The following is a 21,663-nucleotide window of genomic DNA, read 5'->3' as shown; positions in this document are numbered from 1 at the left end:
TGAGGACTAATCAGATTATATGTGTAGATGACTGCTTTGTAGGAAGTTTGACGTAGTAAGTATGCATATTTATTAAATTGTTACATTGTAATATATCTTAATAATTTTGGATTTATTTGGCTCATGAAATAAGACACTGGGTTCTTAAATTGTTTTCAGTTTTTAAAATTTAGAAAACTTGATCCTTATAAGAGTTCCCTAATATCACATCATAAATCTTTTTTTTTCCCCTTAACCTGCTGTGCAAATCTCAAGTTTTTGATTTTGAATATTCCACGACTTTACTGTCTTTTAGGTCTTCCCAGTCTAACTATTAAATTGTGGCAATTCTTTGTTCCTGTTTTTGTAATGAAAAATTGCATTTCATGTGGGCTCACTTTAAATTATAAAATTGAAAAAGCTGACTTTTTAATGAGGAAGTTGAGAAATTGATGGTGAAAAGAAAACTGGTTATTCTGAACTGAAAAATTTCAAATTCATTTGACATTCCCAGTGATATTCAGGAGCATTGCAGACTCATACTCTAGTTTGGTTGATTGCCACTGTAGCTCCAGAAACAGCATTTAAATGTAAGAAAACATATTATTTTTCAGTGTTTGCATATTTGAAGATAAAACAAGAGAAAGCCCAACAAATGTGGTGGGTTTTTGAAAAGAATAGTTATTGGGCAGTCTGCCTTATTTAAGACAGTTTTAGCTCTAGGCACTTTAAATTTGACCGTTTTGCAAAGAAGATACTGGAAAAAGTGAATATGAATATATTGGTGCCAGACTTCAGACAGTTATTCACTGTTTTAAACCAGTCTCTCCTTTGCTAGGGAGAAGCTTAGCCTATTAAAACAATTGTAGAGGTTGAAAAGATTTATAAAACTTTAGCTCATTTTTATAATCCTTCCAAATTTTGTAGTGTCACCTCAATTGCATCTAAGTGTAGCTTTTGTATCAGTAATTTGAGCTGGCTTGGTAGTAACTGCCAATTTGTCTTTATAATTCATTTGCTACTTGCTGCTTCTTCTAAGTTGGTAGGGCGTTTGCTTTTTAAACTAAAAATGTTTAAAAGGTTCTTTCCTAACTTTTCATTACAAGATTGTAAGCCTTTCTGTTGAACATTATTATAAATTTAAAAATAGTCCCCTCTCCAAAAGGATTTCCCCCTTGCCATTTGTCTTTGGGAAATTCCCCAGGATATTTAATGATTAACTCAAGAAATGAATGTCATTGGCTGTTGTCACTTTGGCTTCTGTTAAATATGAGAACTTTAGAACAAAAGTGGAAGCCCATCTAATCCTGGACCAACTTTTGCAAAGTTGCCAATAAATGGTTGTTTCTTCATTAACCTGTATGTATCCAGCAGTAAGGAATGCTGGCTCTTTATATTAAGGAGTCCCCCTTTTTTCTTTTTCTTATTTTCCTTTTTGTTTCTTTGGTGTGATTCTCTTCTTTGAGGTGTGAACCATTCCCTGGATAAGATAAACCTTATCTCTGTCTTTTATAACCTCCTTTAAACTCCAGCCAGAAAAGTAAATACTGACTAGATATGAGAAGGCAGATAGCATTCCTTCACATTTACCAGAGTCTGTGGGCTGTGACATGGTATCATCATCACAGACACTTGCAGGAATCATAGCTCCTTCATTTGCCCAAGTGTCTAAATTGTGTCTCCTGATTGCCTTACCTGCTCTACACCACCATGTAACTTCCAAGAGAGACCAGCACAACCACAAAAGCAGAGAGGTTTTGGAGATTGAAATCTGGAATGACCATTTCCATTTACTGTGTAAAACTGATTGTAATGTCACTAATTCATGATTTTTTCTTTATTTCTTCTATAGGCCAGTGGGGTAAATAGGTGTCAGTGTGGCAGGTCAGCTCAGTTGATTAGTGGTGGCTACTGGGAGCCAGTTTTGGTATAGTTTAGTGGACACTCAGCTGTTTATTTCTTACTACTACTTAGTTTTACCAAGAAGCTTTTCCAAGAGCTGGTTTTGTACTTTCTGAAAATTTGGGTGAGAGGAGGAAGAAAAACTGAGTGAAGGGAGATGAGAGCCCCACATCTGCATCAACATTAGAACATAGCCATAGACCTCAAAGTCTGTAGAGATACAGCAGTTCACCTGGCTGTTTGTGAGTTTTTTTTTTTTTTTTTTTGTCTCTTGTTCCTTAGCTTATGTAGAGTGTAAACAATACCACTTTAAAAAAAAAAAAATCAAAGTACCTTCTTTCAAATAGTGCATGTTTCTCACTGGGCATCAGTGTATTCCAGCCTCATTTTGGTGCTTCAGTACCCCAGTCCTCACCTTTTGGGGGTAGGGTTGGTAATTAAAACCAGGAGCCCTCTACCACTAAGCCATACTCCCCAGCCTTTTAATTTTTTTTTTTTTTTTTTATCCAGTCTCACTACATTGTGGAGGCTGGCCTTGAACTTGTAGTCCACTTGCCTCAGCTTCCTGAGTTGGGTTCATGTTTGTGCCACCACACCTAGCCCTTCCCTACTTTTTTAAGATTGACTTTTAGGTCCCTCCACACAGAGCTTTTAGTAGAGCCACTATTTTTCCTGGTTTTGCCTTATCTGTTGATTCTTATTATTAAGGTAGTAAAGTTCAAATCATTATAGAGAATGTCCTAAAACTTCTTCTAGAATAGGCCCAATATAGATTTTGTTGTGAAATAATGATATTCCAGTACATTGGAGATTAAAAGCAGTTTTATTAACTTAACCTGTCATTGCTCTTAACTCTTTAATTTTGTTATTCATTTAAGATACGAAAACCCTTATGACTTACAAATAAGTATGTTTAAAAACTTCTAAAATCTGGCATGCCATTTTCTAAGCTATAGAAGAAGAAAATGTACATGCTTCCCTCTTTCTTCCCAGGAACTGAAGCTAATTTCTGAACTCCCAGAAATAAATACATTGGAGCTGTATTTATTTATTTATTTCTTGAGCAGCCTTGGGGGATACAGGCCTCATATTCCTGACTCCTTGGTTTAGAGAATACTCATTTTCATTCTTGTTCTTATTGGAGGGTGTGTAAAATTAGGTAAGACACTGGGTAAGAAAGAATTTGAAGAAATAACTAGAAAGATCTTGGAAGGCCCCCCCCCCCCCCGGTTTGTTTTTCCCTCATGTATTCTGGAAATGTGCTTATAAAATGTGTTATATTTAGGTTATTTGAAGGGAGTCTTAATAAGATTGCAGAATTTTTTTTTTCAGAGAAATGTATCTTGATTTAAATCATAAGGCATGTTAGAGGCCCTGTTTTACCTAGTAGACAAATTCTTGTTTATAGTTAGCATATCCAAATGCTGAAATAATGTGGAATCCCAGCATGTTGCTGGGATGGGTTCTCAAGTTCTCCTTGGTTATGGTAAAACTAAACATCAGAGAATCATCAATTGGACAGCAGGATACCTACAGAGGGGATGTCAAAACTGGCACAAGAACCTTCCTTCACTTTTAGATTCCAGATCTTTTTTTTTCTACTATTACAAGTTGATAGACTACCCTCTGCATATGTTAGCCAAATTACACACCAACACATGTTGCAAGTAGTGATTTTTTTAAATTAAATTGTCCTATAAAATTGTATTTGTACTGTTAGTTGTTTGGTAATCTCTCCTCATTTCCTGACCTCTTTCCCTTTGAGATAAATAGCATTTAGTTTCTGCTTCTGTTTTACTTATAATATTGGGACTTTACATTTGTAAGTTAAATTTGACAAAATTTGTTAGCCAAATCTGTAATTTTTACTTTAAGAGAATCTAGACATTTTAAAACAGAAGGAGACCGTAGCGATGATTCTAACTCAGTCCCAATTTGTGTGGTTAATACAAATCTATTAAACTAGCTGAAGGAAGAAGTAGTTCTCTTATATGCTAGAGAAATAAAATAATAAGATAAAAGAATTAATGTAAATCATCATCAGTTTTATACTGCTTCAGGCTGTCATACTGTCTATAAACTAGATTTGTAGGGCTGTAGTTTTTAATCATGGTTTAAAATATAGCATAAGCTTTAAGGCTTTGTTTTCCAATGTGTTAATTATAAATATGCAGAAACACTGGTATATAAACATGTCTTGTGTATAAGTATCACCTCTCACCTATAATCTAAATGAACGACTTGAGAAATAATGGGGGCAAACTACCTTTATCTTAATACCTTTTCCCTTTTTATGAATGAAAGGACTTTCTTTCAAAACAGAGTTGCTGGTTTCAAAACAGTTGCCTAGTGTACGTCTTTACAGTAGTACACCTTCCAGCTCTGTTGCAATTTTCCATAGGCTTAAAATTTTGTCCTATTTTTCAAAAAGAAAAATGAAAGACACATAGTTTTTAAATAGTTGATTACTTGACTGCCATTTTTTATAAATAAGAGAGATATAATCATGGAATAAACAGATTTATAATTTCTCGGCCCACTAGTGAGTGTTGAAAAATAAGATCATGCATCTCAGGAAGGTACTTTTATTGTTTGCTTTGTAAAGTCATAGTGCTCTGACTAAAGGAACCAGGCATAAAACTTTAGTTTTACCAAAACCCGATTAAGAGTTTTAAAAGTGAGCTGCTTAGGTTTAGAATTAAGCAAATATGGTTACTTCACATGGCCATGCAGTCATTATGATTGAAGTAGCTTGAATATTGACTATAAAACTTTTTTCTTCATTATGTATTTGTTATGCATTTTTGGGCTGTAATGCTTTTTTAATGTCATTTGTTACACGTTCAGCTTGTACTTTAACAGTATACATTATAGTCATTGATTTGATGAAAGTAAAAATCATTATATCTTTGTTTTGTACGTGATGATTAAAATATAACTCTATCCTAATGAAAACGTAGTGTCACTAACACAAAAGAAGACAGGCAAAAAAAAAAAAATTCTTTTTTAAATTTAGTGTATGCAGCAGGGGGCACCAGATGAAGGCAAAAATGAATTCTTAGTTTTTAATCGGCTATAGTCTATATGCTGTTTATATATAAGTGGTGGTTGATTATTTCTCCTTAGTTTTCTTGTTGGTTTAAGTTCACAGTTCCAAAAGGTGTGTTGAAGAAGAGACAACTATTGATAACTATTCTCATCTATTGGTCCAGATGAGACTTCTTACAAGTAGCCAGTCTAGTAATTATATATTGTTTTCCTTAAACATTTTACTATTTTCAGTTTTTCAAAAAGATCATGTAAACCACATTTAGTAATTCTTTGTTTAGAACAAGACATTAATATTGTATTTTTAATACTATTTTTTCTTCAAATTGGTTTGCATTAGTGAAAAAGGAAAGTCCCAATGATTTGAAGTGATTTGAAAGCTTAATTTTGTTCTCTTTATATGTGAACCGAATGACTTTTCCCCTGGAAACCTGTTCCTTATGACTAATAAATGTAGAAATTTGTTTCCATTAGGCTTATTTTTAATATTGGTGGTATCACTAAAGTTTTTCTTTTATTCCCCTCCTTTTCATCATCTAGTCCAGTATCAGATGGAAATGATGCGGAGCCTTCGCCATGTAAACATTGATCATCTCCATGTGGGCTGGTACCAGTCTACGTACTATGGCTCGTTTGTCACCCGGGCGCTTTTGGATTCTCAGTTCAGTTACCAACATGCCATTGAAGAATCTGTTGTTCTTATTTATGGTTAGTCGGAGTTTCCTTTATTATTCTTTTCTTCCCTTAATATTATTACTCCTATTTTTACTTTCTGTCTTTATGTTTCTAAGAGCAGCCTGGCAGGCTTTCTCAAGTAAATACCAACTCTGTTTCTGCAGCAGCCTCAGCAGCAGCTAAGTCTAGACAGGGTTTCCTTCTTTCTGTTTATTTTTCTTGCTATCAGAGCCCTGATGTGTACATTTTGGAATGCTGGAGTAGCTGCTTCATTTTTATTCCTCCATCTCCCCTCCCTCATTGAAGGGGCTGGTGGAACTAGACCAGATGTCTAACAAACCCCGATTGCTGGAGTGTCTGGCTCTGTACGTGACTGACCAATCATAACACAGTGTGCCAAGTTTTTTTTTTTTTATACCTCTGACAGCAGCGTACAAAACCTGGACTGTTTCTTAGCACAAAGATTTTTTTCTTTTCGGCCTATTTAATGGTGTTTCCTCAAGCTCTCCAGACCAGATGTTCTGTGCTGTATCAGAACTGTAGGCAATTTAACAGCTTTATAGCCTTCCCCCTCCCCAAACACTCACAGTTTGCCATATCTGGCAGACTTGCATATAGTTTCCAGCTGAGAAGTAAATGTAACGTCCTGAGTATCTGTCAGAAAAAATACTAATGAATACGATCAATCTTATGAGCTGCCCCAAAATTGTTTCAGTATGTTAACAATTGGATTACAGTAAAGAACAAGTTGTTAAAGTGTACTTATATTGGCTGGAAACATTGCATCATCAGACCTTGATGAATTTTCCACTTGTTTCAATCTATTTTGGTTTTCATTTTATCACCTATTGCTAAAAGTTTCACTGTGTTAAGTTTCAGACAACATGAATGTTAACACAGGTTTTAGTTGAATATTGGCATGCCAGAGCCATTATCATGCAGCAAGTGCTAAGCTCCCTTACTCATGGAGTGTTTAAGCAGTTAGTTTTGACAAAACTTCGTTTTCTAAAACTAAAAAAGGACACTTTTGTGATAGCACTTTGATGTAGTGGTTTTGTTTTTAACTATCTTTTAATTTAAAAATGTGAACAGTGATTATTAGGTTGTATAAATTTTGTTTGCAGGGCTATTCATTTTCGTCGACTAAGGAAGTATAGTAGTGCATACAGTGATTTTGTTGTTGTTGTTTAATACTTATTAGTATTTTCCCCAGTTAATACAAGATGTATAGAATAAGATATGTTTCATTTTCAGCAAGATTACTGGTTCTAGATGAGGGATTTCAAAATATCTAACTATATTTGGAATCTTCTGTTTTTATTTAAGGGAGGAAGTTACTCTACTGATTTTAAGTAGAACAACCACTGCATCTTTGCTTACTGTTTGCTAGAAATGGTTTGAATGTGCTTTAGGTTGTGTTGCCATTATTTATTTTGATCTTCATTTTTCCAAAGACAGTGTGATAAGTAATAGAATGTGCCTAGAACCAATGTCATTAGAATCCTTAGTAATTATTTTCTCTATTTTTTTTTTTTGAGATCCTATAAAAACTGCCCAAGGCTCGCTCTCTTTAAAGGCATACAGATTGACTCCTAAACTAATGGAAGTTTGTAAAGAGAAGGATTTTTCCCCTGAAGCGTAAGTGTTTGGGGGCCCAAGAGGCATATGGTAAAGGGCTGAGTATTTTTCTTTTAAACCGTCAATTTGCCACATCTATTGAAGGCTTGGTTGTGCTGCAGTAATACTTTTGCTATGCGTACTGTAGATTTCTGCATGCTGGGTGACACTTGATTTCTCCCTTACCTCGTTTAGATTATTCTTTATGGAGTGTCTCTTTGTTGTACTCACCATAGGTGAATTCAGTTAGAATGGGAATTAATTAGCTATCGTATTTGAAGAAGTAAAATATAGAAGGGAGATGGAAAGAGTGGTCAGCGGCTGTCAGACTATAAGCTCTGCATTAGACTACGTGCAACCTGCATGTTTCCTATGCTCACCTTTCACAGGGGAGAAGGATATGAACATTTTTAAGGATTCAGTAATAAATGTGGCTGATTGGAAGTTTTGTGAGTGACAGGTATGCAGTGAGTCAACTAATGGAGCTATTCTGTGATCCTACTTAATGCCATTGGATATTAAAATCTATTATTTCTGTTAATTGTAGAATTTGTTTTTAAATGAAATCAAAATTAATGATTATGGCTTCACATAGGACAATTTATCTGTAGTTTCTTATTTGGCTCCTAAAAAATTAAGGTATACAGTTTAAAAAGAAAAGGTAATTCATGAACAATTTCTGGACATGGAGTTACAACTAACTCTGAGAAGCCTTTTCCTACACTGTTGTTTGTAGAGTCTCCTGTGACTTTTCAACTAGTTGTTAATCTTTTTAGTTCTTCACACTTAAAAAATAAACTTTACAAAAACAGGATATTTTTCTTTTCTAGATATTTATTTTAAGTATTTTAGATGCATAACTTACTGTGACATTTACATATTTTGTTAGTTCATTATAATTATATGCATTACATTTTACTATCAACGAAGTGTTTAAGGATACTTGATTTTGAAGAATAGTTTTCTTGCCAGTTTATTTTCTGGGCTTACAGTTAAAAAATTAGATTGTTTTCAAAGTCAATACTCAGCTCACTCAATTTATGCTTGACTGTTAACCAGGCAGTGTGTATGCCTGCGTGTGTGTACACACACACACACACAATATATATATATTTTACTCCTGCTGCCTTCCTTATTAATGAATCCTGAAGAGGGCTTGTATTTAGGTAAATGTATGAAGTAGTTAATTTAACATTTATTTCTGACCACCAGTCTAAAATATTTTTAACATGCTTCACAGATTGAAAAAGGCAAATATCACCTTTGAGCACATGTTTGAAGAAGTGCCGATTGTAATTAAAAATTCACATCTGATCAATGTCCTAATGTGGGAGCTTGAGAAGAAGTCAGCTGTAGCAGATAAACATGAATTGCTCAGCCTTGCTAGTAGGTAAGTGGCTCTGCCTAATGAAAATACCTTTTTTATCACATTTTGCAGAAAATTCTTTTACATAGACTTTCCCTGTGAAGCAAGAAAAAAAATTACTTAAGAACATTTTGAGATTACTAAGATCTATGTAACAGCATGTAGTATTTGTCTGGCCCTATTAAGATCCCAGGAAAACTGCCAAACTGATAAAGTGAAACAAACACATTGTTTGAATACTAATTGCTCCTGTTGTAAGAACCTACTGCTGCCTTCCTTGCTGTTTCATTTGCACTTTGATAAGGTAAATACCCATGGGGGAGGACTTTTTTATTTTGCTCAGCTTTATTTATTGTATACTGTCCTGAGAGGCTTATGCTGTTATGTCTAGATATTTAATAATGCTCAGGAGAAGAATGGAAATGCTGCTTTCTTTTATTGATTGCACTTGCCCAGATTCAGATGCATTCTCTCTCTGTAGTAAACTTATAGTTATTTGAGTATTCAACTAAAATTTTAGAGTTTCTGAACTTTCTGGCTTTTGCTATCAGACAGGTGAGTGACATGATTTCCTTCAGTGTGACTGCTTTTGCTAATGAGTTGGTAAGGTAATATTTATTAAATTGCTAAAATGCTAGACAGATTGTTTTCTTTATGGAATTAATGTGTTGTCCCACCCCACCCTGAACTTTTATAATTTTTAATGTTTTACAGTAGTGGGGATTGAACCCAGGAACTCACACATGTTAGGAAAGCCTTCTGCCACTGAGCAACCCCTCCACACCCCAGCCTCCAGTCTCTTACTCTTAGCAGAAATGTGAACAGTCACATTATATAGCTTCTCTGAAATGCCGTTTAAGCTTGATGTTAGTGATTTGTTGTTCTTGTTGGAGGAGGAGGAGGCAGCTAGCAGTAGTATAATGTGAAATGGGCAGAGTGAGAAATCAATCAGTATATATTTGTTGTCTGAAAGGAGAGTTGTGTTTTCTTCAGCAATGGTTTGGAACAGAAGTTTATCAGATTTCCAGTACTCTAGACAGATGCTTATTTAAAAACAAAACACAAAAACCAGTTCCTTCTTCCCACATGTAATTCAAGGAAGATAATGAACCCAGAAGGACCAGACACCATAGTGTCTTCTCTGTTCTCTGGTATGAATAGGGCTATGCTTGAAGTGCCACCTTCCATTGCATCTATTAATCACGAAGGCCACTAAAAAGTTTCGATAGGACAGAGATGGAAACTGAATGGTAAATGGAGTGCTAAATGATATAGCCAGGTTGTAAGACTAATTTGGAACCAAAGAGTGTTCTGTTTGACTGCAAACATATATTCATAATAGTCCTTAAGTTTGTCTGTTTTAGGAGGTCATATTTCTTTATTGCTTTTACAAACACACTTGGTACACCTGTATTTAAAGCATTGAGCTAAGAACCTTTTTCAGCATTCAGGGTTACAATTTGATGTAGTAAGTATAAAAATACATAATAATTTAAAATTTACTACATGAAAACTATTACTTATATAATTCATGTCTTCACCTTTTCCCAGGCCTCCTTTATGGAACACACAAAACAAGTATAGCCCTTATGAAACTTCCATATTACAAGTGAGCTGGTCTAGAATATCCATTTGTCCAAAGCAGCAGTTGCAATAAATAGCCAAGAAACTGTTCTCAGTTTGCCGTAGCAACTAGGACCTAGAAAACTATTTTATTATAGGTTTATCTTACATATTTTTATGTGAAAAGCCTTAAATACACCTATGTACATCTTAGTTTTTAGTTTCTAATGTTAGTAGCATGATGATGGTAATCATGCCAGTTCTAACAAATTTAAAAAACCTTCAGAAATTATTTTTATGCAACTCCTTAAACACTTTGAGGATATTTTCCATGACCATATATGGATACCAGTTTTTTTTTATTTACCTGACAGATTTGTTCTATGCTATGAATGATTTGCTTTCATTTTTAAAAATCCTAACTTTATTTTTAAATTTTATTACATGGAAGTTCTAGTAGTAGCCTTCATTAGTTTTTTAAAAAAATGTATAACATAAGCTTTTAACTTCTCACACATAAAAAGCGATTATTTTTATTTTTCCTTAAGCAAAATTAAACTAACAGTGAGCATCCTACATTAAGGATAATAAGCATAGATTGATACTGTAGCCAGAGCTGACTTAGCAGTCTATGTCTTGGTTCACATCTGTTTAAGTTATCTGTTTTCAGTTCTTTGTTTCCTTGGCAATAAAAGGAAAGACTAGGTTATTGAAACACCAACAGTAACTCCCTTTTTGAGTATTCTAGTTGAACTGATAATGAAAACAAAAGATTTTCACAAAATTGCTCTTGGTAATGATTCTGATTTTCTGTGACTGATGAATATCTATTGTTAATTTCTGGTGCCCTTCAAGGCCTCTACGGTGAGGAATGTTGAATGTTTCTGATTGGTTATGTTTCTGAAGTCAGTAGATATAAACATGACTTAAATATTTAAATATCTGAAGCATTAGTGTAATATCACTCTTATGAAATCTTTAAAGCCTACGTATTTGTGCTTGTGGCAATGTTCTTTCACTGTAATTATATACACTTGCAGCATATAATATTAATACCTTAAAGACATTTTTAGTGGAAAAAGAGGTCCCTATTTTAGTAATACTTTTCTCAATGCTAAAATTGGTCTCCCAAGGTTTTAAGGACTCTACAGATAATAGATTTTCCTTTGCTGACAGCTGTACCTCTCCTCTATGTGTTTCTCCAGTGTCACTGCTTTCCTGTCTGCTCCCAGGCACAGGATTGGTGGTGAGCTTTCCCTTTACCCGATTTCCTTTTTCACTCAATGGCATAAATGACTTAACAACAAGTCATGTAACTAATGGCATCTGTACACTTAATATAGCTTGTTAGGCTTCAGTTCTTTGATTGGTGAAAATGAAAGGATCAGCCTCCTGAGGTCAGTCCCACTCTGTCCTGACTTCTCTGGACCTCATTCGATCTGTCTTCTGCTTATAGATTTTTTAGTTCTCCTTTATACTAGTACTTTTCTGTTATCCTTATTGACTTGTTTTTTTCCCATTAAATTGTTTTAAATGCTCAACACTTCAAATTGAAAGGCTAACACAGTGAACATCCATCCATGAACCTTTCACATAGATAGTATTGAACCCAGTGCCTCACACATACTAAGCAAGTGCTCTGCTACTGAGCTACAGCCCCCATCAATAGAATTTTCTGTCACTGTCTTTCCTCATTTCCCACTTACTCTGACATTTTTCAGTGTTCTTCCATTCCTTATTGTTAGAACTCTGTCACAAAATACTTCTTGTCACCATACTACTGCATGAGATTCATCAGCATTTAATAGAATCGAGAACCCCTTCATCCTGGAATTCTTTCTTTGGAGCCTATGAAACTACAACTCTTGTGGGTTACTTCTTATTTCAAACAGTGATTTCTTCTTTTTGTTCATCCCTAAATATCAGTGTTTGTCAGAGTTAATCTTCCCCCATGTGCATTCCTGGAGTGATTTCATCTGATTTCTATGATTTTTTTTGTTACCCCAGACCAAGGCATCACTATTTCTCTTTGTGATTACTTTCACAGCTCCCTAACTTCCTGCTTTTAACCTTTTCCTTTTTTAATGCTTGTGCTAAATGCAAATTGGATGCTCGTATTACTTCTTTGCTTAAAATCTTTGGCTGATTCTCATAATGCTTAGAATAGAATCCAAACTTATAATTCAAGTTTCCAAGAGCCTGTGCTATGGTTGTCTCCCCCGCCCCTCCCAAAGTTTGATAAATCTCTTTTTTCTAGTCAAGCAGTTCCCTGGTATATTGAGTTATTTGCAGTTCATTAAATGCATCACACCTTTCATGCTGGAATCTCTTGAGTGGTCTGCTTATACCCAGTATCTCTAGCTACCCTTAGCTCCTTTTCAACAATTCAGACTTTAATTGTCACATAATTGGAGTGGGGTAGTTTCACTTGATCCTACCAAACTGTCCTTTTTGCATCCATTGAATGTCTGCTAGAGCACTTAACCACCATTATTTAATTTATCTATTTACTTTTACTTTCCTCTCTCATTAGAATGTTTTGAGTGCAACAAAATCTCATATAGTTTAATTCTTAGTATCTGGCAGAGTGACTGGGAGAATAATTGTGTACTCAGTACATGCCAAAAGAATGAATGTGAGATACAGTATTGTTTAATCCTGAAGTTATTTGGGAAAGCAGTATGACTGTCTAATCAGTGGATCTGGATATTTGGTTAGCTACTGGAAAAAAAAAAATCATTTTAATTCCTCATCTTGCACCATATACCCAATAACTTGAATCTGGGTGGATTAAAATCAGACTGTTAAGAACTTTGAAAACAGAAACATGTACTTAATTGGTTTCCAGAGAAGGAGAAACATTTTAAAATAAAAAATGATTGGAAAAAAATCACAGTGGAATAAGATAAATATGAAATAAAATTTAATACTAAAGAAGTATTTGATTCCTAGACAGGTGAAGTCTTTAGGCCAGATTACTGGGCCAAGGTTGTTTGGGTACTGCCGGACTGGGATTAAAAAGGTAATTTACACACACACACACACACACACACACACACACACACACACACCAGTTCTGTACTCTTTTCTGCTCTTTGAGAAAGAACCCAAACTTTCTGATTTTTTTTTTTTTTTCAGGGTAAGGTAGAATCCATATTTTAAGTGGATTTACTTTCTTTCTGTTTCAATATTCCCAATCTGTTTTCTCCTCTTGTCTTTCCCTATTCTATGAATGTAATAACCAGTCAGCCAGTTGATTGCTGAAGCCAGGAAACTGGCCACCATCCTTGATTCTTCTCTTGTACCCCATTATCAAATAAAAATCACCAGTTGTGTTTCCAGAGTATTTCTCAGTTCTACTCACTTTCATCTGTTCTCACTGCTACTGTCCCAATGCAAGCCACCATTACTCTGGAATATCACAACAGATTTGGGGTGGTTGTGGTGGTGGTGGTGGTGGTGCAGTTTTTGAAATAGAGATAAACTTAACTATGCATAGTATGCATCTTAGTGTTTTTTAGTATATTTGCAATGTTGTGCAACCATTACTAATTGTAGAATACCTTTTATGACTATAAGCAGAAACCATGAACCTCTTAGGCAGTCACTTTCCATCCTCCTATCCCCTGGCAGCATCTCTGTTTCTATGGATTTGCCTTTTCTGGACATTTCATAAAATAGAGTCCTACAGTGGCCTTTTGTGTTAGGCTTGTTTCCCTTAGCATAATATTTAGCAGGTTCATTCAAATTGTGGTATGCTTCAGTACTTCACTATTTTTATGGCTCAATAATATTTTATTGTATGGATATTCCACTTTTGTTTATTCACTTATCATTTATTTGATGGACATTGGGTTGTTTCTACTTTGTGCTTTTTAAGGGTAATAATATAGCTGTTAGCGTTCATGTACAAATTTTTGTGTGAGCGTATATTTTCAGTTCTCTCTTGGGTATATACTCAGGAGAATTGCTTGGGTTATAAAGTTGCAGAACAAGACCATCCTCAGAACTAAAGTGACCATAAATATTCTTAGTTATCAGTTCTCTGTGTTCTGTTGGAAAGATTTCAAATGAAACACAGTAGTAGGCATGGGTTTATTAGAAGGGATAGGGAAAAGGGGGACATCTCAAGGGAGAGAGTGGATCGATCCTCTTAGAGAGGAAAGGGATGGTGTGCCCCTCCTGCCCTCCAGTTTTGTTGAGGAATCCTAGAGTAGAAGTTTCCACCCCTTGACCTTTGAGTAATAGCGGTTTTACATCAATCAGACTTTCAAGTTCCCATTGCCCATTGCCTTTCCCTGGGGAAGGAAAATTTTGCTATTGACATGCTAAAGGTCCACGGCAACTCTGTGTCACTTTGGCCTCTGCTAAAGGGGTCTCATTGGAACTTGTTCTTACACATTTTATGGTTAGCGCCTTGGCTTTTAATTATCCTGTTTGAGTCCTGGAATTTGGTGTATATAATGGTCACAGAAACCTCCTTCAGGATAACTTGTGCCCTTATCAGGGAGGAGTTTTTGGGTCTGCGTTTCTCCTACATAACAGGTTGTTAGCCAAGGAAAGTAGTGTATTCTGTTGACTAAAGGAAGGCCACAGGTTAATTGCTTTTTGAATGAAGGCACATGGAGTCAGCACAGTAGGCCCAGTTTATAGATTTATTTCCTTGACCTCCTGTTCTCACCATTCACATTTGTCTGTTACTATTAATAATAGTAACTAGCTTTTTGAGGAACCATGAAGCTGTTTTCCATGGCAGTAATATCATTTTACATCCCCATCATAGCATATGAATGTTTCAGTTTCTCCACATCTTGTCTGCAGTAGACTCTTAGCTCTTGTATTTTCAGTCTACATGCATAGCAACAAAATGATTATTTTAAGATTTAAGCCCAGACATGCACAGCTCGAGAGTACCATCAGTATGTTTCAGTGATCTCATTCATACAAACCACTTTGTTGTGAAGTTGTGTGGTGCTAATGGGCTTTCCATATATGCTTGTCTGGCCTCCCTAACCAAATCACTGTGCTCCAGTCATGCCTGGCCTCCCTGCTCCTCCTCTCTTCTCCCTCTCCCCCTCCTCCCATCCCCTCCCCCACTTTTTAAATTAAATCAGATCTGCTTTTTTGTTGCACACCTCAGAACTTTGGCCTTTGTACTTTTTCCCTAGAATACTTGAAACCTGGCTAACTCCTAATCTTTTGCTTTTAGCCCTTCATCTTCTCAAAGAGATATTCTGACCATGCTATCTGAAGTCTCTCTTCTTCTCCCCACCTGCCCTGCTCTATCTCTGATCAGTTGTAATTTCAAAGAAGATTAAGACCATGTATGCATCATTCATTATTGTCTCCCTGGTTTTTAATACTGAGACTGGCATATAATAGTTTAGTAAATACCTGTTTGAAAGTAGTGAATTGGTCACTATAGTTTGTCAGCTGGCTATTTTTAGACATTCATAGTAGATGTCCATGCTTTAGCATGATAGGAGATATTGGCAGGCAGAAGGTGCTGAATAAGGTGGTCATTATATCAATTATTAGCATTACTTTATGAAAAGATTGTAGTAACTGAGCTGGAATCAATATTTCTAGAGATTAAAAGTGTGAAAGACTATGTACTACTACAGATTCTAGGAAAGAACAGAGATGAGGAGCCAGATGATGTGGCTCATTTAGAATAAGGTAAATAAAGAAATGGTGTGCCAGAAATCTTAACAAGTTTGCATTACTCTTTGCTTGACTACTGATTTAAAACTCTGGGGCACATGGGGGTGGGGGTAGGGATGTTAAGGAAAAGGGTTCAGTAGTACTGAACTCAAGTTAAACTTGGTTTTCTGAAAGTATATATTATAGATGTCACGCTAGATATGCTTAACAGTTCCTATTTAACTTACTTTTGCTGTCAACAATAAGAAACTGAGCTATTTCCAACAGCCCTGAGATTATAGTTGTGGGTGATAACATAAGTTTAATAATAAGCTGACTCAGATTCTTACCTCTACCCTTGCTTTAATGCATATGTGTGCTTCTAATTCTTTTAGCAAAAGGCAGATCATGTTTTAACATCTGACTATTTAGGACAGTGGCAAAGTTATAGCTTAAAGTATGACATATCAGTGTGTTTACTTTGCATTTCAGCAATCATTTGGGGAAGAATCTACAGTTGCTGATGGACAGAGTGGATGAAATGAGCCAAGACATAGTCAAATATAACACATACATGAGGAATACTAGTAAGCAACAGCAGCAGAAACATCAGGTTGGTATTATAGAAAAAATCAATATACATTGACTTCTAGGTGTGATGTTTTAATAGTCATTTTAAAGGCTGGATGTGGTGATGCACACCTGTAATCCCAGAGATTCAGAAGACTGTGGCAGGAGGATTACAAGTTTAAGGCCAACCCTAGCAATTTACTGAGACTCTGTCAAAAAATAAAAAGGATTGGGGATGTAGCTCAGTGGTATAGTAACCTTGGGTGCAACCTCAGTATCAGAAAGAAAGTCATCTTAAAAATGATCTAAATTATCTCTAGTAAAACATTGACTGTTGGGGCTGGGGTTGTGGCTCAGTGTAAAGCGCTCGCCTGGCACACGTAAGGCACTGGGTTCAATCCTCAGCACCACATAAAAATAAAATAAAGGAATTGTGTCCACCTACAGCTAAAAAAATATTTAAAAAAAAAACATTGACTGTTAAGAACTCTGTATCATATATTTTAAAAGATTGTTCTTTAGTAAATAATATTTTACAAATTGTAATTAAAAACATCAGATTTAAAGAGAGCTTATATATTAAGCTCAAGGTTATGCAAATAAGATATATATTTATGGAGAAAACTGGAGGCAAAGAGATTTCAGAGTGTCACAGTTCATTTCTTTACTCTAACTATAATTGGTTTGGTGGTGGTTCATTGCAAATAGTTAGCAATCTTCAGTTCATTTAAAAAACTGAGCAGTTGTGATTAAGAGCAAGCAATTTTGATAGGAAATAATGGACCACCTGCTGTGAAATAGATAGTATAATACCAACAAAAATCATAGAATTACTTGAATATTCTCATGCACATACATATAGTTTTGGCCATTTAACCTTTTCTTTATTAGCATTGCCTTAGGACCACATGATTTTCATAGATCTGGGAATATTATTTTGGGACTGTATTGCTCTAAAGTGTTCTTAGCATTTGATTGATAGATAAGTTGATTTCAGAGTCTTTATCCCTGGAAGTAGTATTTATATTTGCTGTGTTCATTAAAATGCACTTTAAACAAAGTGTTGTCAATTGTAAAATTCAAAGCACAGCTAAGTGCTTCAGAGACTTATGTAGTCAAAGAAAAACAAAATTTTCTGCCAGGTTCATATATGTTGTGAAATAAAAATGAATGGGTAAATGAATGAATGAGTTTTGCTACACTTGAATTGAGAAAATATATGTAAATCTATAAAGTATCTTTAAGTAAACATAGCTGCAGATTTCTAAACTATGAGAAAGGAATGTCCCAGTTTGATTGTATTCTCTTGTTGTTTTGTTGTTGGGGGTGGGAATCACGTGGGCTATCAAATTGATAATCTGTCACCCATGAGGTAATTCATACTAGAAGCCAATCTTTGGGACTCTTTTCAGAATTATAATGTATTAAGATTTTTGCACTTAATATTTATTCATACTTACTAGTACCTTTCATAACCCTTTTTAGATGTATCTCACCTTCACTTTCATACCCCATAATAAGAAAGAAATCTGCAAAGCAAGTTACTCCTCTTCTTCAGGAGAAACTTTCATTGCCTTTGGTTTTCATAGGAATTCAAGACTTTTAAGTTTTTCTTAGCCCACCTTGGTTTCTTATTACCTGACCTTTTAAAAGACCGTGTGTGGAAGATTATTTCACTGGCATTGTGAGCCATTCACAGCAACTAGCTCTTAATTGTTTGACATAAAAGTTTATAGTTATAGAATCTATATATGTATCCTCACCTTCTTTTCAGAGAATTGTAGAATGCAGAGTTTGAAAGTATTTGAAGTTAATATTCATTCTTAGCTACAGAGCTGAAACACGCAAGACCATCTGTTAAGAATAGTAAAAACAGTGAACTTGCCAGGCTTGGTGGTGGACACCTGTAATCCCAGCGGTTTGGGAGGCTGAGGCAGGAGGATTGTGAGTTCAAAGCCAGCCTCAGCAACAGTGAAGCACTTAGAAACTCAGTGAGATCTTGTCTCTAAATAAAATACAAAAATTTTTAAAAAGCTGGGGATGTAGCTCACTGGTTGAGTGCCTTGAGTTCAATCCCTGGTACCAAGAGGAAAAAAAAAAAAAAGACAGTAAACTTGATGGTAACAACATCATTGGTGTTATTATTATTTTATGTCAATAGGGATAAAATTGCACATAGTGTATTATTTAGTTGTTAAAGTTAGGATGAACCATTTCTCCCCTTTGTCCAGAATGCTGTATTCTTTTAATCACTGATCATGAGCCTCTTTTTAGTTCTGTTACTTCCAGAACCAATTTTGTTTTCTAAATCATATAGACTGTTAGAGCTCACAGTGACACTGGAGTTTATTTTAAAACAAATATATATATATATATATATATATATATATATATATATATATATATATATTCTTCTACCATTACCAATATTTAGCTTCTTAAATATTGCCATTTATTAAACTTAGAATAGAATTCAGAACAATGGGGTATTGTTGGTCATGTGAGAGAGTTCTTTTTTTTTACCCCCCTCAGAGAAAAATAATCAAATTATTTTTCTTTAAATTTTAGTATCAGCAGCGTCGTCAGCAGGAGAATATGCAACGTCAGAGTCGAGGAGAACCCCCACTCCCTGAGGAAGACCTGTCCAAACTCTTTAAGCCACTTCAGGCTCCTGCCAGGATGGATTCGCTACTCATTGCAGGTATAGTTATGTAAAGCGTGATATGTAGTTTTCTCTGTTCTTGAGGAAGCAGAAGACTATGAGAAATTTTACAGACAGAAACATAGCCCATGAAAGCTAATGTATTTTAAATAGATGAATTTGAGTCTAGTAGGTATAGTTTCTGAAATTTAAGAATTTGGTAAGTATTTTATTTCTCAGGTCCTTTCAGTTCTTCGCTTGGTGTATATCTAAACATTTTCAAGCTTTCTAAATTGGGAAGCTTTTCCATCTTTCATGAAAATGAAGGAAAAAAATTTTTTTTGGTCTCAATAATGCAGAGGTTCACGTAGCTTCAAGTGCCTTTTTATTTTCTACTTTAGATTGGGGTACTTGAATGGAAGTTTTTGATTTGAAGAAAATATTGCCCTTTGAAATCATGGCAACATGAATATAATTCTGGGTGAACTTCTGAGGAGACTTAGCATATGTCTATCACTCTGGTTAAGGCCTATGTCCTATGTTAGAGGCTGGGATTTATTTTTTGTTTTGTTTTGTCAGGGGGTGGGTACCATGGATTGAACGCAGAAGTGCTTAACAGTTGAGCTGCATCCCCACCTCAACTATTGTTATTTTTTATTTTGAGACAGGATCTTGTTAAGTTGCTTAGAACCCTGCTAAGTTGCTGAGGCTGGCTTAAACTTTTTCTTCTCCTGCCTCAGCCTCCCTAGCTGCTGGTATTATAGGCATGTACCATCATGCCCAACCATAGGCTGGTTTTAATGTGTAATATTCACACTCTTAGATGGCTGTATAATCTTATTTTTATAAAATATTATTAGATACTATTTAAGTTAATTGTATTTTTGTCTGTGAGAAACTTTAATAGAGTGAAAAATCTACTCAAAGAAAAGCTGTCCTTAGTTTTTCAGTTCTATTAATAATGATATTTGAGTGGTTGAAAAATCCAAATTCCTTAACTTTCTAGTACACACACACATTTGGGAAACTGAGATATAGTTCTTCTTTGAGGCCTAATTGAGACAAAACTATAGTGCTTATACTTTCAAGAAATGAATAGCTTTTGCATCAGATTAGATGCAAAAACAGTAATAGAGCCATTCTTCAGGGAGGAGTTTCTGCTTTTGGCTCAGGGGAAGGACCTTAAAACATGTCTAAAGTGTAGGTTGTAAACTGCTGTACCTGTTCAATGTCTAAACCAGGTGGATGTGGCTACTCTGCCATGCTATGATCATATATCTCCTTTCTGCCTGCTAAGGCAGTAATGTTTTCTCTGATTTCTCAGAGTACTGTCTGTTGATCAGATCTGGTACTGATTCAGCAGATTGATAGCTAATATATCCTTACAGCTGATAATCTTTTTTTAAAAGTTTTCCTTCATTTTAATCAAGAGTTGAAGATAACAACTTTTCAAAAGAAATTATGTTCTTTATTAAACTTTATGGAAAAATAGAATTGATTCTTGTAAATTCTTGGTTAAAAACAGTTCTGGTGAATTATATATTGTGCTGATTTTCTTGTTTGACTAGCATTCTAGATCATTTTACAACTTGGAGAACATTAAGACTCTTTTTCAAATTTTTAGGCCAGATTAATACTTACTGCCAGAACATCAAGGAGTTCACCGCCCAAAACTTAGGCAAACTTTTCATGGCCCAGGCTCTTCAAGAATACAACAACTAAGAAAATGAAGTTTTCAGAAAAGGAGTATCGTGGACACTTGAGATTACTCTAGGGCAACTATTGGAAGAATTTGTATTTGCATATTGAAAAGCACAGAGGATTCCTTGCTGTCTTTGGCTATAATGTCTTTCTAACTAATAATAAATTTAAAAAAAAAAGAATCAACTGCTTGTTCATTTGGTTTCACACGTATTTAATCTATCCTGTTTTTACTTTGTTTATAGTTGTCTATTTTCATAGATAAAACAAGGCCTCCAGCAGGTTCAGACCTACAAGCTCTACTACTTTGCTTCTCTCAAGTGCTACATTTTGGCCACCTGGTCTGGGGCTGCCTATTCCATCTCCCATCTGGAGACCGTGGCACCTGCAGTGAATTTTTATACTTCCTGGTTTCCAGGTGCTTCCCTGAATCCCAGGTTTCATACACTTGCCCTGACACTCTTTGTCTCCGGGATGGGATCACTTGTCTCATTTCTCCCATTAGTCTATCTTTTTATTCTTCAAGAAACCATTTCCATACTCATAGAATATGCACAGGAATATTTTTAAAAAATTGTTTCACCAGAGGACCATGTTTTATAAGAAAATGAGATTCATTTTGTATACATTATTATATTTAGGATTTCATATCTTTTCATAACACAAAATACAGTTCTGCTAACAGCAAATGTTGTGAATGGGGAAGGAGAAATTGGTAGGACAGTAGTACATTGAAAAAGATATAATATTATATTTGAAAGATCATTAAAGATCCCATGTTTTTGTAACAAAATTAGGTAGATACACTAGCTGGTGGGGGTGCCGTTTATAAGACTGTCAGATGGCAGTTCTTGAGGCAGATTATCAAAAAAGGAATGGATAAAGAGTAAGGAAAGTTAAGAAATCCTTATTTTCAACATTGTTTTAAAGATAACACTAAGGCTATAGGATCATGAAG

At 35.1% G+C, this 21,663-nt stretch overlaps 1 protein-coding gene across 1 annotated transcript in view; it reads left to right on the top strand.

The window, feature by feature from the left end:
* Positions 1–20,893, top strand: part of EIF3H (eukaryotic translation initiation factor 3 subunit H) — a 94,368-nt gene extending 73,475 nt beyond the window's left edge. Inside the window, exons 3-8 of the mRNA XM_081265770.1 lie at positions 5,470–5,637; positions 7,143–7,242; positions 8,462–8,611; positions 16,286–16,406; positions 18,932–19,064; positions 20,629–20,893. Of these exons, the coding sequence (XP_081121896.1) occupies positions 5,470–5,637; positions 7,143–7,242; positions 8,462–8,611; positions 16,286–16,406; positions 18,932–19,064; positions 20,629–20,726 (770 nt within the window). The 3' untranslated portion in view covers positions 20,727–20,893. The remainder of the gene's footprint in view (positions 1–5,469; positions 5,638–7,142; positions 7,243–8,461; positions 8,612–16,285; positions 16,407–18,931; positions 19,065–20,628) is intronic.
* Positions 20,894–21,663: the final 770 nt, after the last annotated feature.

Source organism: Spermophilus citellus (assembly GCF_964194105.1).
Source record: "Spermophilus citellus genome assembly, chromosome: 14".
In the NCBI taxonomy this organism is placed as follows: domain Eukaryota; kingdom Metazoa; phylum Chordata; class Mammalia; order Rodentia; family Sciuridae; genus Spermophilus; species Spermophilus citellus.
This window is presented reverse-complemented; position numbering and strand designations above follow the sequence as displayed.